At 49.1% G+C, this 18,644-nt stretch overlaps 1 protein-coding gene across 8 annotated transcripts in view; it reads left to right on the forward strand.

The window, feature by feature from the left end:
• The window catches only part of PAQR5 (progestin and adipoQ receptor family member 5), a 69,973-nt gene that overhangs the window by 34,024 nt on the left and 17,305 nt on the right, over positions 1–18,644 (forward strand). For 7 of the 8 annotated variants that reach the window (XM_035708622.2, XM_025472337.3, XM_049104028.1 and 4 more), the window contains 2 exons: positions 11,730–11,857; positions 14,305–14,510. In XM_035708622.2, coding sequence (XP_035564515.1) covers positions 11,730–11,857; positions 14,305–14,510 — 334 coding nt within the window. Of the gene's footprint in view, positions 1–11,274; positions 11,446–11,729; positions 11,858–14,304; positions 14,511–18,644 lie in introns of those variants that run through there. The other variant, XM_025472341.3, reaches the window with a different exon arrangement.

The raw sequence follows: 18,644 nt of genomic DNA on the forward strand, positions 1-18,644 counted from the left end.
TGGACTCTAACTTCTATTCTGTTGATTTGTTTTTGTGCCAGTACCACACTGTCTTCATTACTGTAGTGTTATAGTAAGACTTGAGAAATGTGAATCTTTCAACTTTGTTTTTTTCTTTTCCAGATTGTTTTGACTGTTTAAGGTCTCTTGCATTTCCATATGAATTTATTTTTTTATTTTTAAAAATATTTTATTTATTTACTCATGAGAGACACAGAGAGAGAGAGAGAGAGAGGCAGAGACACAGGCAGAGGAAGAAGCAGGCTCCATGCAGGGAGTCTGACGTGGGACTCGATCCCCGGTCTCCAGGATCACAACCAGGGCTAAAGGTGGCATTAAACCACTTAACCGCTGAGCCACGGGGCTGTCCCATTTCCGTATGAATTTAAGGATCAGCTTGTCAATTGCTGCAAAACAAACCAAAAGGCAGCTGGGATTTATTTTAGGGATCGCATTGAATCTGTTGATCAACTTGGGGACCGTTACCATCTTAACAATATTAAGTCTTTTAATCCATGAACATGGGATGTCTTTGCATTTATTTAGATCCTGAATTTCTTTCAGTGATATTTTGTAGTTTTCAGTGCACGGGTTGACACCATGAAAAGAATTTGTTGAATTTATTCCTAAGCATTTTATTGGTTTTGATATTGCTGTACATGGAATTATTCCCTTAAATTCACTTTCATATTGTTCATTGCTAGCATATAAAAAGAAAACTAAGTTTTGTGGATCGATCTTACTTTCTGCAACCTTGCTGAACTTATTTATTAGTTCTAAAAGTTTCTTAGTTCTTGGTTTCTTAGATCCTTAGGATTTCCTGTATGTAAGGCTGTATCACTTGCAAATACAGTTTTGCATCTTCATTTCCTATCTAGATGCCTTTTGTTTCTTTTCCTTATCCAGTTGACCTAGCTGGAACTTCTGCCACGATAAAGCATAGAAGTGGTGAGAGCAGACATCCTTGTGTTGTTCCTGATCTTAGGGGGAAAGCATTCTATTTTCTACCACTAGAGTGTTAGCTGTGGCTTTTACTGGTTGAAGAAGTTTAAAAAGATGAAATGCTTTTTCTGTGTCTATTGACATAATCATGTGGTTTTGTTTTTTTCTCCTCTTAATCTCGCCAGCTTGCCTTTTTTTTTTTTTTTAATATTTGAAAAGAGGTGGATTTGTGGCTCAGTGGAGCCTTTCTGTTATGTATTTTATATCTCCAATGTCTGTTATTTTTTTTATTATTTTCTTTCTGCTTTGGGTTCCTTTTGCTATTCCTGCTCTAACTTCTTAAGTTAATCACTTTGCCTTCTAATGTAAGCAACTGAGTTCATATATTTCCCTCAAGTATTGCTTTAACTGCAGACTACATGTGCTGTTTGAATTCATTTCTAATTTCCATTTTGATTTCTTATGTAACTTACGATTGCTCAGAAGTGTGTGTGAATTTTTTTTATTTCCCAAAAGTCTGGAGTTTTTGTTATTGATTTAACGTAATTGATTGCAGCCTGACAGTGTCCTCTGTATCATTCCCATCATGGAAATTTGTTTAGACTAGCTTTATGGTTTAGCACATGATCAATGTGCATAAATCTTCTAAGTGTGCCTGAAAATAATATATAATCTTCAGTTGTGGGGGCAGTATTGCATATGGGTCCTGTAAAATTGTTTTTTTTAAAAAGATTTTATTCATTTATTCATGAGAGATACAGAGAGAGAGAGAGAGAGAGGCAGAGACATAGGCAGAGGGAGAAGCAGGGTGGGGAGCCTGATGCATGACTCGATTCCAGCACCCCAGGATCGTGCCTTGAGCCAAAGGCAGATGTTCAACCACTGAGCCACCCAGGCATCCCAGACCAAATATTTTTTTATATTATTACTAATTGTATTCTGCTTGATGTATCCGTCATTGAGATATGTTAAAATCTTCCACCCTGATGGCAGATTTGTGGATTGCTCCTTGTATATAAGTCAATTTTTGCTTTATGTATTTTGAACCTGTATATTTTAGGTACATCCAGATTTATGTAATATCTTCCCAGTGCAGTAAATTTCTTATTATTTGGAGTGATTTTCTTGCTATCTAGTAATGCTTTCATCTTAGAATCTGTCTTGCAGTCATATAGTGAGTCCAACTTTTTTGTTTTTGTTATTTGTCTAGTTTATTTTTTTCCTTCCTTTGACTTTTAACCCCTCCTTGTCCTTATATTTTAACTGTATCTTGTGTAAATGGCACACAATTGGGTTTTATCTAGTTTGACAATATTTGTCATTTAACTGAATAGTTTAGTCTGTTTATATTGATAAAGATTATTGATATATTTACATTTATTTTGATCATCTTATGTGGTTTCTATTTGTTATTTTCTCTGTCCTTTCCTTTCTTGCTTTCTTTTTTTTTTTTTTTTTTTTCTTGCTTTCTTTGGATTGAGTTTTACATCCTTATTTCTTTTTTCCTTTTAACATTTGATTTTCTCCTCCACTTGTTTTATAGTTAATATCTAGGAATATGCTCTGTATTTATTGGTTTAGTGATTGCTCCAGCTATTATAGCAAGAAAAATTGTATTAGGCAGGAATGTGAGGCCCCAGCTGATCACACAGAATGTTCTGGAATGGGGTTTGTCCTTCATACTTGTCCCAAAAGAGAAGAGGAAGTCAGGACTTCATATCCATCATCAATGGATATGTCTGCCGCCTCTGGGCAGGGAGTATAACATGGTCAATGTAGTGGCAGTTCCCAGAGAGGAATGGGTGACCCAGTTCTGGAGGGAAGGGTTCCCTCCTAAGTGCATCGTGGTATCTACTACAAGAAGATACCCTGCTTTGAACTGCCGTGGCTGAGATGTGACATTAACCAGAAATAGTCACATGGCCCCAAACCAACTGCAAAAAGTCTGAGAAATGTAGGAAAGTAAATGGAATATGTGGTGAGCACCAGTTGTTCCTGCCACACCTAACTTACTGGATCTGCAGACCAGCAACTTTCAAATCCTAGAAGCTTATCAGTTTGTTTTCAAATATCCCAACAAAAGCATTATATTTTTCTCTTTCTGGAGAAATATTCCCTGTCTCTTATTTGATTTTTCAGATCTACCTCTTAATCTCTCTGGACTGCTTTCTTTGAATCTGCTTTCAGTTTACTGATTTTCTGTTCAATTAGATCCAGTCTGCTATTTATCCCTTCAATGATTTTTTATTTCAATGTTTCTTAACTTCCAAGTTATATTAGGTTCTTCATAAGTTTGTTTGCCTTTCTTTCTTTGTTTTACCTTTAAAGAGTTTATTTATTTGAGAGAGAGAGACACACACACACACACACACAGGAGAGGGAGAAGCAGGCTCCCCAGTGAGCAAGGAGCCCTAAGCAGGGCTCAATCCCAGGACCCTGGGATCATGACCTGAGCCAAAGGCAGACACTTAACTGACTGAATCACCCAGGTGCCCCAGTCTGTTTACTTTTTATTCTTATTTTTAAGCTATTTTTTAAAACATACTGAACATACTGACTTTATATTTCAGTACCTGTTCCTCAATCTCTCTTTCTGCCATTCATGGTTTTTGCCATTTCTGATGCCTGGCCTTGTTTACAGGTGTGTGCCTGCTTGCATTAAAACAGAAATCCTGGGCAGCCCCGGTGGCCCAGCGGTTTAGCGCCGCCTTCAGCCCAGGGTGTGATCCTGGAGACCCGGGATCAAGTCCCACATCGGGCTCTCTGCCTGGAGCCCGCTTGTCCCTCTGCCTGTGTCTCTGCCTCTCTCTCTCTCTCTGTCATGAATAAAGAAAGAAAGAAATCTTTAAAAAAAAAAAAAACCTCCAGAAAGGATTTGCATTTGCTTTTGTTACCGGAGGGAGCCACAAAACTTTGACCTTTATCTGTTTGTAGCCACTTTAATTTTACCACTTGAGATTTCTTGGACCGTAGAGGTAATGTGGGTTTGGATCAGAAACCCATATGAAATCTAGCTGACGGTTCTGAATGCTGGGTAGAGATTGTTTCAGAAAGACAGCTTTCCTTATTCTCCTTCTGCCTGGTGGGATTTATTTCACATTCTCTCATCTTTAGAGTCCTAGCCTCATTGGCAAGATCTGCCGTTGTGTGTGTGTGTGTGTGTGTTTAAGACTTTTTTACTTATTTGAGACAGAGAAAGAGAGAGAGAGAGCACAAGCAAGGGCAGAGGAAAAAGCAGGGTCACAGCTGAGCAGGGAGCCCGATGTGGGACTCGATTCCAGGACCCCAGGATCGTGACCTGAGCCAAAGGCAGATGCTTAACCAGCTGAGCTACCCCAGGACCCCGGCAAGGCCTGTCTTTGATGGGCCTTGGGGTTCATCTCTTATTTGCAGAGCCTGGCAGCAGAAATTCTGATGCTGAAGGCAGCTTCCCACATGGGGCTCCTGGTTACCTTTTAGGGAAAGGTAGGTTAGGGAACCTGGTGACTTCCTTGCTTTTATGCCATCTTGCTGATACATTTATCCAGCATACGGTGCAGAATTCATCCAGCATTTTAATTGTTTTAGTTAGAAGGATCCTTTATGACATCTAATTGACCATCATTCTTTCCCAAGCCAGAAGGCCCCCAGCCATTCTTCCTGGTTCTTCTTCCATCATTCTGGGTCCAGTGATCTCTCCCTTCTGAGAACTCTGCTTAACACTTAGCATTTTTGTCAACTATAGCAATCACTTGTTTCACTAGCATAGGTGCAGTGGATGTGATGGGCTTTTGCAAGCCAATGGACTAGTGGTTGCATCTTGGTTCTGCTATTAATTATGACCTTGGAAACTTCTCCCATTGAACTTCAGTTTCCTTATCTGTAAAATGGGGTTGGCAATCTTGATCCTGCAGTCCTCTCACGATGATCTGATGAGAGAGGGTCTGCTCCTAACATGCCCTGGGTCTGAATCAGGAGAACCATGGAGACCACAGACTGTATGTCTGAATGTGTAAAAGTTACATACGGAGCTAGAAACAGTTATATAGAATGGTTCTATTCTCCCTTGACAAATTTCCCTTCATAACCACAAAAGAGTATATGTAAAGCTCTAATTTTTATATAGCAAAAGCAAATGTCAGAGACAACTACATTTACCAATTGTTGTACAGATCTGGATGTCATGTTGATGGATTAGTGGTGTTTGGATGAGTAATAAAAAACGTGCATAATTTATAAATTAGTATATGTTTCATTAAATTTATTTTTTGTCTTTATTTCAGCAAAATTATGGGTTACATTGCTGTAATCAACATTATCACATAATTTGTGTTCTATTAACAGTGACTCAAAATTAGACCACTATTCTTAAGTCACTGAATCGTAGTTTTGTTTTGTTTTAAAATTAATTTCATTTGGGAGAAACTTCTGAGATTCCGCTCAGTTCTGTTAAGGCGAGGCAAGTGGAATTATCAAAAAATATTCTTAGGGATGCCTGGGTGGCTCAGGGGTTGAGCATTTGCCTTTGGCTCAGGGTGTGGTCCTGGGGTCCTGGGATGGAGTCCCACATTGGGCTCCCTGCATGGAGCCTGCTTCTCCCTCTGCCTCTCTCTCTGTGTCTTTCATGAATAAGACACAGTTTCTGCTCTCTGACCCTTTTTCTATGGCTACATCTCCCTCTGCCCCCTCTTTTTCTGCCTCCTCCTACTTTTAAAGGACCCCGAGATTACACCAGGCTCACCTGATAATCTGGATCATCTCTCTGTTTTAAGGCTAGTTGATGAGCAGCTTTAATTGCATCTCCGACCTTAGTTCCCCTTTGCCATATTAACTTTGCATGTTCATGGTTTCTGGGATTAGGGCATGGACATCTTTGGGTGGGGGGGAGGCCATTATTCATCCTGCCATGGACTTTCTGATCATGTTATACTGTTAACCACAACCTAACTCATGGCAGATTTTTATTGTTTTATTTTTATTTTATTTTATTTAAAAAAAATTTTTTTAAAATTTATTTATGATAGTCACAGAGAGAGAGAGAGAGGCAGAGACACAGGCAGAGGGAGAAGCAGGCTCCATGCACCGGGAGCCCGATGTGGGATTCGATCCCGGGTCTCCAGGATCGCGCCCTGGGCCAAAGGCAGGCGTCAAACCGCTTGCGCTACCCAGGGATCCCTCATGGCAGATTTTTAAATCAGGGCCTAAAATTGAAAATTGCTTTCCTAGTTCTTAAATCAAAGACTGCATTTTTACAACAGATGTAAAACCAAGGGAACGAGCCATTGTTTCAACTTCCTTGCTTCATCTGTAGGTCTGTGCTGGGTATAGTGCTTGTCATTCAACGGGACTTTTCACCCTGACACACCCTACCTGAATTGAGCAATATTAATTTTTTAAAGACATTCTATGTGTCTTTTTTCCCCTCACTATATTGTCTGTTAAATTACTAATATCCTTTGGATCCTCCATCCTGGGTAGGGAGATGTAATTTGGCTAGCTAATTCTTATCCATCTTTTATGTTCAGCTAGAAGAAATTTAGCTTCATTTTCTATAAATGTTGTGGCACATGCACAAAAAGCCATCCTCATGCTTGACTGAACGTCGGACACTTATTTTTTTAAAAACAGGACACTGGTGTTCTAAATGACATTCACCTGTCATTGCTGAATACCGACAGTGGTTGGCTGCAGTGGTTGGCTGTTACATCAACCTATCTGTGTAGTTCTAGTCATTGCGTGTGAGTTGTGCACAAGTGGTTTTACAGTATTTTAACTGAGATCCTAAGTCCCAACAAATAGCAGCAAGATTCCCAGGTGATCTGCCCATGCCTGTGGAAGCATGTTTGAGAGACGCCTATGTAGAGACATCATCACACACCCCCCCGCGTGTCTTAGCCAGCTCGGGTGGCCATCACGGCGTGCCACAGCCTGGGAATTGAGCAATATTACTTTTGACTTCTCACAGTTCCAGAGGCTGGAAGTCCAAGATCAAAGTGCTGGTGGGGTTGGTTCTCTCGAGGCCTCTCCCATTAGCTTGTGGATGCGGCCTCCATGAAGCCCCCTCTCATGGTCCTTCCCCTGTGCCCGCACACCCCTTGGGTCTTCTCTGCTTCTGAGGGATGCCAGTCACATAAGACCAGAACCCAGTCTAACAGCCTCATTTTAACACAGTCTCCTCTTTAAGGACCCTGTCTCCAAATAGAGTCACATTCTGACGGTACTGGGGGTTCAGGCCTCAACATATGAGTTTTGTGGGGGCATGATTCAGCCTGTGACACACTTTTTTTTTTTTAAAGATTTTATTTATTTATTCATGAGAGACAGAGAGAGAGAGAGAGAGGCACAGGCACAGGCAGAGGGAGAAGCAGGCTCCATGCAGGGAGCCTGATGCAGGACTCGATCCCTGACCCCCAGGATCAAGCCCTGGGCTGAAGGCGGCACTAAACCACTGAGCCACCCAGGCTGCCCTGTGACACATTTTGAAGAAGAAACGGAAGCTCAGAGGAATCCCTGACAGTCCACAATCACACTGTAGGCTAAGAGCCCTTCCGAGAGGCAGCATGATAGTATCAAGAGACTGTGCAAACTAAGACTGAGGTTTGTATACATGCGGCTTTCACATTGGCTGCTCCTCCTCCCGGGAGCTTGGAAAAATGTCTTAACCTTCCTGGACCTTAGTTTCCTTCTCTGTGAAATGGGGACATGTCCCTCACCAGGTCATGAGGACGGCTTGAGATCTGGATGGCAAGTGCAGATTGCCACCTGACCCCCACTCTGCCTGCTGTCAGAATCTGCTCTTTATTGCTAGCCAGAATGCTCCATGATTTTCCCCAGGTGATTTGCAGCATAATAGCTAGAAACCAAGGTTTGAAAATGGGCACGGTGGAATTCCAGGCGTCAGCTGGCAGATGCGCAGCATCTTTCCTGGAAGCCAAGCCTTGGCAGGCACTAAAAGGAAAACCCACTGCTATACCCCTCCACTCCAGGTACCTGGGGGTTCTCACTTCTGAATAATAGGCTGCACATAATTTGATTTCATTTCACATTAAACTGCCTAGCCTGCAACCAGGGATGCGAGGTGGAATCCTACAAATCAATTCCACTGCGCAAATTAGCCAGCACCTGCTAACCTGGGGGTGCTTAGGAATGAGACCCAGCTATGGAGCACTGAGGCAGTGATTGCTATTTGCCTTTTGGGGCTGGACTGGGTGTGAATGCAAAATTGTTTTCAGTGTTTCATTTGTTTAGATTTATGGAGATATCTTCTTTTAAGATCGACCCTATGCAGAGCACTTTGGCAAGGTCAGAGAGGAAGATGGAGAGAATGCCACTCCTTTCCCGTGCTCGGAGGGGATTAGAGCAAGAGTCCATCTAGCATTTTGGCTTAATAAACTGAGGTTCAAGTTGGAGAGGGTAGGGGAAAGTCAGAACATTGCTCTTCTGGGACTAAAGGACTCCCTTTCTAACTAACTTCCTTCCTTTCTCCCTCCCTCCCTCCCTCCCTCTCTCCTTCCCTCCTTCCCTCTTTCCTTCTTTCTTTCTTTCTTTCTTTCTTTCTTTCTTTCTTTCTTTCTTTCTTCTTTCTTTCTTTTTCTTTCTTTCTTTCTTTCTTTTTTTTTTCTTTCTTTCTTCTTCTTTCTTCTTTCTTTCTTTCTTTCTTTCTTTCTTTCTTTCTTTCTTTCTTTCTTTCTCTTTCTTCCTTCCTTTCCTTTCCTTTCCTTTCCTTTCCTTTCCTTTCCTTTCCTTTCCTTTCCTTTCCTTTCCTTTCCTTTCTTTTCTTTTCTTTTCTTTCTTTGATTTTATTTATTTACCCATGAGAGACACACAGAGAGAGGCAGAGACATAGGCAGAGAGAGAAGCAGGCTCCATGCAGGGAGCCCATTGCGGAATTTGATCCCAGGACCCTGGGATCATGACCTGAGCCAAAGGCAGACCCTCAACTGCTGAGCCACCCAGGTGCCCCAAGACACATTTCTTTTATCCATTCTTTATCTGTCCTTTTTTATTTTTATTTTTTGGAGGAGCTGCTTGAAATCCTGCATCTATGGCATGGCTAGTGGGCTTCCCATCCAGGTCTGGGTGCAGGATAGCAGATCAGAGAAGATTCTTTTAATATAGGCCTAGTCCTGATGTTGGTTGTCAGCTGGCCTCCCCAGGTCTAGGGCAAGATTCCTAAGTGTGGTCAAGTTGTCCAGTTTGCGAATTTCCCAGCCCTTCTATTTTCCTCTGGTTCTCGACTGTGTTGGCATCTTCTCTTGCTTCCCAAAATTCAGGATCCAAAGAGAACAGTAGTCATACCCTGCATCACCCTGGGCAAAATGTAGGCAGTCTCCCCCTCCAGCTCCCGTCCACCCACTGCCCCTCTGTGAGCCCCATGTCTAAGCTGTCCCACAGCCCCGCCCTGTGTGCCGTCACCCTCCATGTGTCCAGCACTCTGCAGGCCTCTTATCATGAGATCTCCTCCTACACAGGATTTGCTAAACTTTCATGTGAGGGCGTGAATCATCAGTAACAGTGGCTCCTTTCTGGAGCCTTTGTGTTTTAATAAGAGGCCAATGCCTTAAAAAAACAAAATCTTTTTAATAAAGTGAAGACAGAAATATGAGATGGCATGATCCCCAGTTTCGGCCACAGAGCCTTTGCTTGCCCACCGAGCACAACCCACCCCCCTCACATGGATTGAAGGCTGAAGGCCATGGGCCTGTCAGCATCCCTGGTGGGGTGGGCAGCTGCAAGCCAGGATTCCTGCTGCCTGAGACAGGAGCCCGTCCACTGTAAAGTGGGGATGTCAGCAGGATTGAACTGTGAATCAAAAACTGGAACAAATCGCTTTAATCAACTAAGACCCAAACCTAATTCAAATAGTATTTTTTCACTGGACCGTGAACCAGCTTCATGGGTCCCCCTCCCCCTGGTTGACCAGTTGAACCCAGAACTGAACTAAGAAGGGAACATACTCATGGTTTTATAGGTGAGGACACAGGCCCTGAGAGTCGTGGCTGCTCAAGGCCACATGGTACCTCAGTGGCCCAGATTTGACTCTTTACCCTGGTAACCCCTCACTCTCCCCACTTGACTCAGAACCTCAAGACATAGTACATGTTACCTATAGTGTACTTTTTTTTTTTTTTTTTAAGATTTATTTATTTGAGAAAGAGGGGAGGGGAGATTAGAGGGGTAGAGAATCTCGAACAGACTCCACCCCCAGGGCAGAGCCCAACAGAGGGCTCGATCTCATGACTCTGAGATCGCGACCTGAGTCGAAACCAAGAGTCCGGTGCTTAGCAGACTGTGCCACCCCGGGGCGCCCCCTCTTGTGTACTTTTGAATGGATAATCCAGATGAGAGCCAGGTGCCTAGGTTGGTATTCTCCGTCTTCCCTTTCTCCCTCAGCCCCAGAAAACCACAGAGAAAACCGTAAAATGTACTTGTGACTCGATTTTTATTATGATTACTAGTGTGATCATTGTCATCATATTGCTCAATTAATCTACTTATTTTTAATTTACCTTTCAAAGCTTATGACAGCATTCCTCTAAATCAGTGGTTCTTTTTTTAAGAAAAAATTTAAATTCAGTTTGCCAATATAGAGTCTAAAACTTGGTGCTCATCACATCACGTGCCCTCCTTACTGCCCGTCACCCAGTTACCCCTCCCCCCACCCACCTCCCCTAAGTCAGTGGTCCTTAACTGAGGTCACTTGGCCCCCAGGGGACATTGGCGCTATCTGGAGACATTTTTTGTTGTCATAGCTTGGGAGGGCATGTGCTGCTGGTATCATTAGGGAGAGGCTGTGGGTGCTGCTCACCTGTTGCCTAGGACAGCCACCCCCTCCCCCACAACACAAAATTACCTGCCCAGAGATGTCCATGGTGTCAAGATTGAGAAACCCTGGCTCAAATCAACACAGAACGGGAAGGAAAGTCTCAACGAGTCAAAGTCTCCACTTTGCTGTGTTCCTCACAGCCTCTGCCCAGCCTGTGTCCTTAAACTTCCATGATCCTTGTAATGGTGGCAGGAATACAATTTACATTCTACTCGTTTTCACTTCGTCGAGCATGCTGAGCTTTGTCCCTCCGGCCTCATTTTCACAATTATGTGTTCGGGGGGGTCTAATGGAGTCCTCCGGGGGGGTTGACACCCAGAGGTCAGCTCACCAGTCCACCCTTCTTCTCGGGGGTGGTGACCAAGGGATGCACCGGGTGGGCTGCGTGGAGGAGGGGGTGGCTTGTGCGGGCCCGGCCGTGGCAGCGCCTGCTCCGCCTGCATCCCAGGCCAACCATCACTGTCTTCATCATCAAAAGGCCTTTATGAAGCACCCTGGTGAATATATCCTGGCACTGCGGGGGGGGGCGGGGGGGGCATCTTCTTCAGAGATCTGCCCACCAGCTCCTGACATCTGGAGCATGTTAGCAGGGCCAGATACGGTATATGTCATCCAACCGTGAAGACCCCCAATGACCCGGCTGTAGGCCCCAGGCAGAGGGCGCCACACCAGATTCTTAGGCACTATTCATGACAAGAGTAAGTATGTCTGCAAATGCGAAGATTGGCCGGATTCCCAAAGGGAGCCGGGGACTCCAGCTCCCTCCTCCAGCTACAGGCTTCTTGAAGCACATGGGGTTGTAGAACCTACGGGCAGGACGAGAGAAGGAAGGGAGGGAGGCAGTTGGACAGCTCAGGGACTTGGGGTCAAGTGTTCAAGCGCACAGCTTAGGAGAACACTCAGCACCACCAGAGCTGCTCCTCATGAGACCTTCTCACCCCCTCTGGCCTCATGCTGGTTCTCCTTCCTCTTCCCCCTGCAGGTGTTCCATGAGCAGGGCATCCTCTTCGGCTACCGACATCCACAGAGCTCCGCCACTGCCTGTGTCCTCAGCCTTTTCCAAATGACCAATGAGACCCTCAACATCTGGACTCACCTGCTGCCCTTCTGGTACCTTCCAGCCCTTTTGACCGGCCATGCCATTCAGGAGCCCTGGGGACTGGGGCTTCTTTAAAACCCAGGGGGGTTGAGAAGGCTGAGATTCCATGGTGGGATTTTTGGGATTCCCTCATGGTGCATGAGCGTGGAACTGGGGGATGTTGGGGCCTGCAGCTGGGGTGAGCTTTAGCATATAGATTCTAGTAGAATTGAAGGAGTTCTTGGTGGTTCCCCGATCTTTCCCTGCTCTGGGACTTGATTTGATCTTATCACCTTCAGTTTGGAGGCTTTCTGAGTCTCTCAGAAACCATGGTTAAAGTGTCACGAGCTGGAGCAAGTCACCTAACCTCTCTGAGCTTCACATTTTCCCATCTGTAAAGCAGAGTGATTGTCTTGAGGGTTGCCATGAGGATTATGGGGGAAAGCATTGGAAAGGGCATTGGGCATGGAGCTGTGGGAGCCCTGGGATCATTCTAGGGCCACAGTGGCTGGAGGCACTTGGTCAGGCAGCACTTTAATGGAGCAGCTTTGAGCTCAGAGGCCCGCTAAGACCACTGTTGGCCGACATCATTGTGGCCCGGGGAAGGGGGTGGCTTGCTTACATCGCATGGGAAGCCCTGTCCCCAGTCCAGAAGCCAAGAGAATAGCCAGAGAGCCGCACACAGAGAGGGCTCAAGGAAGGCAGTGCGTGATCAGAAGTCAGAAGACAGATCCAGGGCCAAACTGCAGGGGAAGGCTGGTGCCAGACGCCTCCCCAGAGACGAGAGAGCAGGCCTGGGTGCAATAGGGTGATTGTAAGGAAGCTCTCGGCTGGCCTCAAGACCCTGCTCCAGGAGGTCATTTGTCATCGTGTGTGTGTGTGATTTTAAATTAAGTAAACCTAAGTAAAAAGTCTACATGCTTACGAAGTGTAACTTGCAGATGGGGCTAGAGTCAGTGTCTTCCCCTGGCCCCCGTTCTCCCCGGAGCTGCCGGATCACCTGCTTCTTGCTGGTCTTCCTAGAGCTCCTCTGGAGACGTGAGCACCTGTGGTGTGCACACCCCTGGCCCCTTGTTCTCTCTTCCTGCTGCTCTTCCCTGACCCACAAGCCTCTCAGGTGGTGTTCCATTTTATGGATGAGCCGCAGGTGATTCCAACGGTTCTAAAGTTTGTGTTGTTGCCAGGAGCACGCTGGCCTGACCATGCTTGTTTATGGGTCTTGAGCTCCTGTGCACAGACCCCTGTGGGGTGACTTCTTAGCTGTCCTGAAGCTGAGCCACTCCGGCTGAGGCACACTGCTGCATACAACCCCCTGACCCTGCCAGGCCCTGAGAGACGGTCACCGCCGAGCAACACTGAGTGAGGAGGGCTAGGGGGAGCCTGGAGTAAGATGCCCTAAGGAAGTGGGGCCAGGGAATCATCTGGAGATGCTAGGTTTTAAGAAGAGCAAATAGCTTCAGCTCTGTTTTTGCTGAGACAGGAGGAAAAAGATCGTAAGTGTAGCCAGAAGATGGAGGGATGCTCCTTGGGTTCCTGTGGGAAAAGCTTTGCAGTCTCCTTCCCCGGGAAAGCCCGTGGACGGAGGGGCTGGGTTTCTAGGAGCAGTTGGTTTGTGGGAGTGAGCAGCTCTGCAGCCAGGCCCACCTTGCCTGGGTCATGGGTGAGGCAGATGTGGTGCAGAATGGTCCTGTGGCTCTGCGTGGGGGTGGACCCAGAGACCAAGGCTCAGTGGAGATGCAGCCTGGGACCAGGCCAATCAGAAAGACGATTGCAACGTCAGGGGAGGAATAGCATGGAGAGGAGAGAGAAAACATCCTGTTGTCTTCTAGACTCTCAGGCACCCACCCTCAGGCACCCCGGCCCCGGCCCTGGAAGGTTGCATCTGTTTGAGGAACCTTCCTGCAAGGGGACATAGACGAACCACAGGGATGGTGACCAGGCCACATATGGATGTTCTGGGGAGTGGTTGAATGCAATGGCGTTATTTGGTGTAAGGTTCAAAGAGGTGGGAGGGGTTATGAAGACTGCCTTAGGTATTTGATGGGCTAGTTTCCTATGGTCCTGTCGAGGAGAGCTGGGGCCCATCACACGGAGATATGTCCCCGGGAGACCAGGTATCAGCTCAGTGAAGAACTTTCCACATGCAGAGCTGCCTTGAGGGGTGGTGAGCTCCCCATCCCGGGACTCATGCAAGCTGAGCCTGGAGGATCCCTTAGGCAAGAGGCTGTGAGGGAGATCCTGTCGTTGCAAGGTGGGGAGTGGACGGCACTGGCTAAGTCCAAAGGCTCTCCTCTTCTCCTTCTGCCCATTTCCAACCGAGAAGGGATCCCCGTCACCCTCCCTCGCTCGTAGCATTTCAGCAAAGTGAGAACACACGGGGTCAGTCATCCCAGGGGAGTGGAAGGCAGCAGATGGTCCCGGGAGGTGTACAAGAGGAGCCCCCAGCCACGGAGGTCGAGCGGGCCGCGTTGTGTTCCAGGTTCTTCGTGTGGAGGTTTGTGACCGCCTTGTACGTGACAGACATCCAGAACGACAGCTACTCCTGGCCGCTGTTCGTGTACATGGGCACCAGCTGCGTGTACCCCCTTGCGTCCAGCTGTGCACACACCTTCAGCTCCATGTCCAGGAACGCCCGGCACATCTGCTACTTCCTGGACTACGGGGCCGTCAACCTCTTCAGCCTGGGTACGTGGGGCCCTGCGTCCGCCCCTGTCCCCCGGGACGCTTTGATGGGCTTAGAAGAGTCACTGCCTGTGCCCCGTCCAGGCTCCTGATGAGCGTTTTGTGACCAACCTGTCCCCCGGGGTGCTGGCAGATGTTAACAGATTCTGGGGAGCGGTGGGGGGGGGACAAAGGCCCTGATCTGTGGGCTGGGCCGGCCCGTGCGGCGTGTAGGCTGCCACCACGACCAGGTGCCAGCCACCAGGGGGACGCCGCCGCCCCTGGATGGGGACCGAGACCCCTGCGATCTGCCTGCGAGATCTCGGAGAACATAATCTGCCGTCACAGTCCGGGGTGAGCCAGCCCTGCACATCAGTGCTGGTCTCTGTCCTGCCTGGCAGAGAAGGGGGCCCCGAACCCCGCTTGTCGAGAGGCTTAGAGTTCGTTTGCTCCAAGTGCCATGGAACAGAGGGGTGAGCCCAAAGCAGGCGAGGCTGAGGGTTGACACCTGAGCCTCCTCGGGGTTTTCCCTCCAACTACGGGGCCCCCTCCTTGTGGCCCCCTCCTCGTGGGCATCTGTTTGTCCGCAAGTATCCCGGCTCTGGCCTCCTCTGCCTCCCGCTCCTGCTGCGGGTATGGAAGCGGAGGCCCTGTCTCCCCTGGTCCAAGAGTGTGTGCGGAGCCTGCCTCCCTCATTTCCTCCCCTCCCTCCCTTTGCAGGCCACACACACACACACACACACACACACAGGCGTTACCGTGTCACCTCCCACTGCTCAGTGCTCTGCTGTCCAGTCCTCACCACTGACTACAGCGTGGCTGTTGGGGCCCAGCCTGCGCGACCCGTGCAGCCACAAGGGCTTCTCTTCTGGGTGCTCTGGCCAGCCTCTGATGCAGGGGTCCCTCAGTGCTCCCCAGACCTCCTCCCTTTCTCTGGTCCCTGTCACATCACTCCCGGTTCCCCCCCTGCCTGTCCGGGTTCTCATTCTCTCCTGCTGGCTCCCCTCGTCTGCTCTCCTGGCAGCCGGCAAGCTCTTGTGTGGTCCGGCCTCGGGGTGATCCCACACCATCCCCTGACACCCCTGGACCAGGCACTCCCAGACCCGTCTCTAGCTTACCTCTAGCCTGAGGTCCACGCTGCGTCCAGCCCTGGGACCAAGACAGTCCACATCCCATCCTCCCACCCCCACCACGCACATCCACTCCGCCTCCTGCAGTGTCTCCCCGGCTAGTGTGCCACCCCTACCTGGTCTCTCAAGTCAGAATCTAGAAGTAGCCCTCGGGTTCCCCTCCCTCTCATGCCCCTACCGTCCTGTCCACGCATTCGGGTGGCTCTCTTCCCTGTATTCTTCAGATCGCTCCCCTTCGTGGGCTTCACTCAGACCCTCCTGCCACTCCCCTGCACCATTACAACAGCCTCCTCTCCACCTCCTGCCCCTCCCACTCCCCCCCCTACTCCCTGGGGAGGCTTCTCCAGCATCTTCTAACCATGGCTCCCCTACCACATAAGACCTTTTGGGATTCCCAGTTACCCCAGGTGAAGCTTGAACTCCTTAGTCTAGAGGCTTCCTCAGCTCTTACATCACTTGCCCGGACTCATGGTAAGAGCAGGCATTTGGGAGTCACCACCCGACAGCACCTGATGCACATCACGAGGGGCGGCATAATACAGTGCTCGTCAGCTGCCGAGACCACCTGAACCTTGGGCAAGTTCCTTAACCTCCCTAAGCCCCAGTCCTCTCATCCACAAAATCGGCATCATAGCCTCCTCATAGGAGGACGTGAAGTTGGAGTGAGTTTTGCGCGTGGAGCGCGCAGCCCAGTGCCCGGCACTCGGTAAGCCTCAGAGGGTAGCTCTTGACCACGATCGCGTCCTCAACCCTGACATCAGCCCCTGGGATGGGGGCAGTCGTTATCCCTGCACTGCAGGTGGGAATAATGAGGCAGCATGAAGGTAAGCTACCCAGGCCTCGCAGCTTGTAGACGGCAGAGCCGGGGTTCGAACCAAAGCCCCCGGGTCAGCTGCCGCCCTGGACTGTGTCCTTTCCCACCCCTGGCTCTCCGCCTTTGTCAGAGCTCCTCAGTGTCTGGCACCCTCCCACATGCCCTTACCTGGGAACTTCCTTTTTCCCTCCCACGGGTGGGGCCCCCAGACCGGGACCCCCTCCACGAAGCTTTGGGCCCCAGGCTTGCCCATCATCCCTTCATTTCTGCTCCTTGCTCAGAATGGCTTCCTGAGGACGGCTGGTGGCCTAGTGCCTGGCATGGGGGTGTTCAGGGCTTCCAGCCCAGACCCCCCACCCCTCTGTCTGCAGCCACCCCTCCTTCCTGTTCTCACTTGTACCCTGTGGAAACCCGCGGTTCCCTGCAGGTGGCATCAGCTCCCACTTCCTCGTTGCCAGCTGTGCCCCCCGGGCCATCCTGTGCATTTTCACTAGGTTTTGGCCGTCTTCATCATTCACTCAAAAACCTTCCATGGCTCCCTATTGCCTCAAAGAGGCTGTTAGCTTTCCCTAGCCTGGAATCCAAAGCTGCCTCTATTCCTGCTCACTGGAAAGCCCTCTACAGGGGTCTGAGCACCAATTACGACATGTGTGTGGGTGGGGGACGGTTCCCCACACCACCGAGCAGTTCCCCGGCACCAGCTGGGTGTCCTACAGTTCCACTCATTTCTGACACCGTCCACCTGGGGATGGCATCACTTCCCACAGGTTAAGGGCTCAGTCCCACAAGACCATGCCCTCCCCAAAACACCATGTGGCCTCCAACCCAGAAGCTCTCTGAACCTCTCTTTTTGGGTTTTTATGGAGACTTCATTAGTGGTGATTGATGAAGTCATTGGCTATTGGCAGTTGATTCAGCCTCTGGCCCTCTCCCCTCCCAGAGGTCAGGGGTGTGGGATTGAAAGTTTCAACTCTTGGGGCACCTGAGTGGCTCAGTGGTTGAGTGTCTGCCTTGGGCGAGTCATGATCCCGGGGTCCTGGGATCGAGTCCTGCATGGGGCTCCCCGCAGGGAGACTGTCTCTCTCATGAATAAATAAATAAAATCTTTAAAAAAAAAAAAAGAAAGAAAAAAGTCCCAACCCTTTAGCAACCCCCTGGTTCTCCTGACAACCAGGCCCCCATCCTTAAGTGCTTCCCAAAGTCACCTTGTTAATGCAACAAAAGACACCTTCCTGGCTCTCAGGCTTAGGAAATTCCAGGGGTTTTAGTCGCTCTGTGCCAGAAACAGTGCAGAAGACCAAGTGTGTATTTCTTACTAGAAGTCATTTCGCTTCCCACTGCAGTTTCGGGCAGGGTCTGAGGCTCCCTCTGCTCTTGCATGGCCCGCCGAGTGGGGTATGCACCTTGGCTGCAGCCAGCATACACAGAGAGAGCGCATCCTGGTCCAGACTGAGAACCTCCCACTCCTACCAGGCTGAGGAAGAGTAGGTCCCCCAGGAGGGGGGGATTTCCCAGCTGAAATCCCACAGGCAGCCTGCTGACCTTTGGCTCTTTCTGCCTGTGTGACCTTGGGAATGCCACTTGGCTGCACCAGGCTCCATCTGTCAAGTGAGGTCAGAGGCAGAGCTTGAACTTGCGAGGCTGAGGCCTGCCTCAGCCTTGAGCTAGGATTCCAGCTTTCTTTATGTTTTTGGAATAACAGGTGACCGTAGGGCTGACCCCTGAGGCCTTGGGTTGACAGGCCTGTGGCTGCCTCTCCCAGAGGAGACCTGGTGAGGGTAGCTGGAGAGGCCTTCTGGTCCAGGCCCCTGGACACACCTGGCCACTTTGAAAAGGACCGGGATCTCCCCTATTCTTTCATATAAAAGCTGCAGCAGACGGGTCTCCCAGGGGCCCTTAGGTGGCCCTCCTGTCACAAACTCCCAGACCTGACACAGTGAAACACCAAGGCTAGCCTCTTACACCTGACTCTCAACTGGCCAGTCCATCGAGCCCCCCAATAACCATCCACCTCCTGGCCTTGGCAAGGGCCCTCCCTCCCTGCCGTGTCCGTCTTTCCCCAAGGGGCACCCCGTGTCAGCGGCAGGTGACATGTGCACGCTCAGAAAATGTGAACACCCTGAGGTGTCATCATGGACCAGAGCTTGGGGTTAAAAGGTGGGGGACTGTCTCTGAACTGCCTTGGGCGGAAGCTTGGCTTCGCCGCTTTCTAGC

This window comes from Canis lupus, chromosome 30, assembly GCF_003254725.2.
Source record: "Canis lupus dingo isolate Sandy chromosome 30, ASM325472v2, whole genome shotgun sequence".
In the NCBI taxonomy this organism is placed as follows: Eukaryota; Metazoa; Chordata; class Mammalia; order Carnivora; family Canidae; genus Canis; species Canis lupus.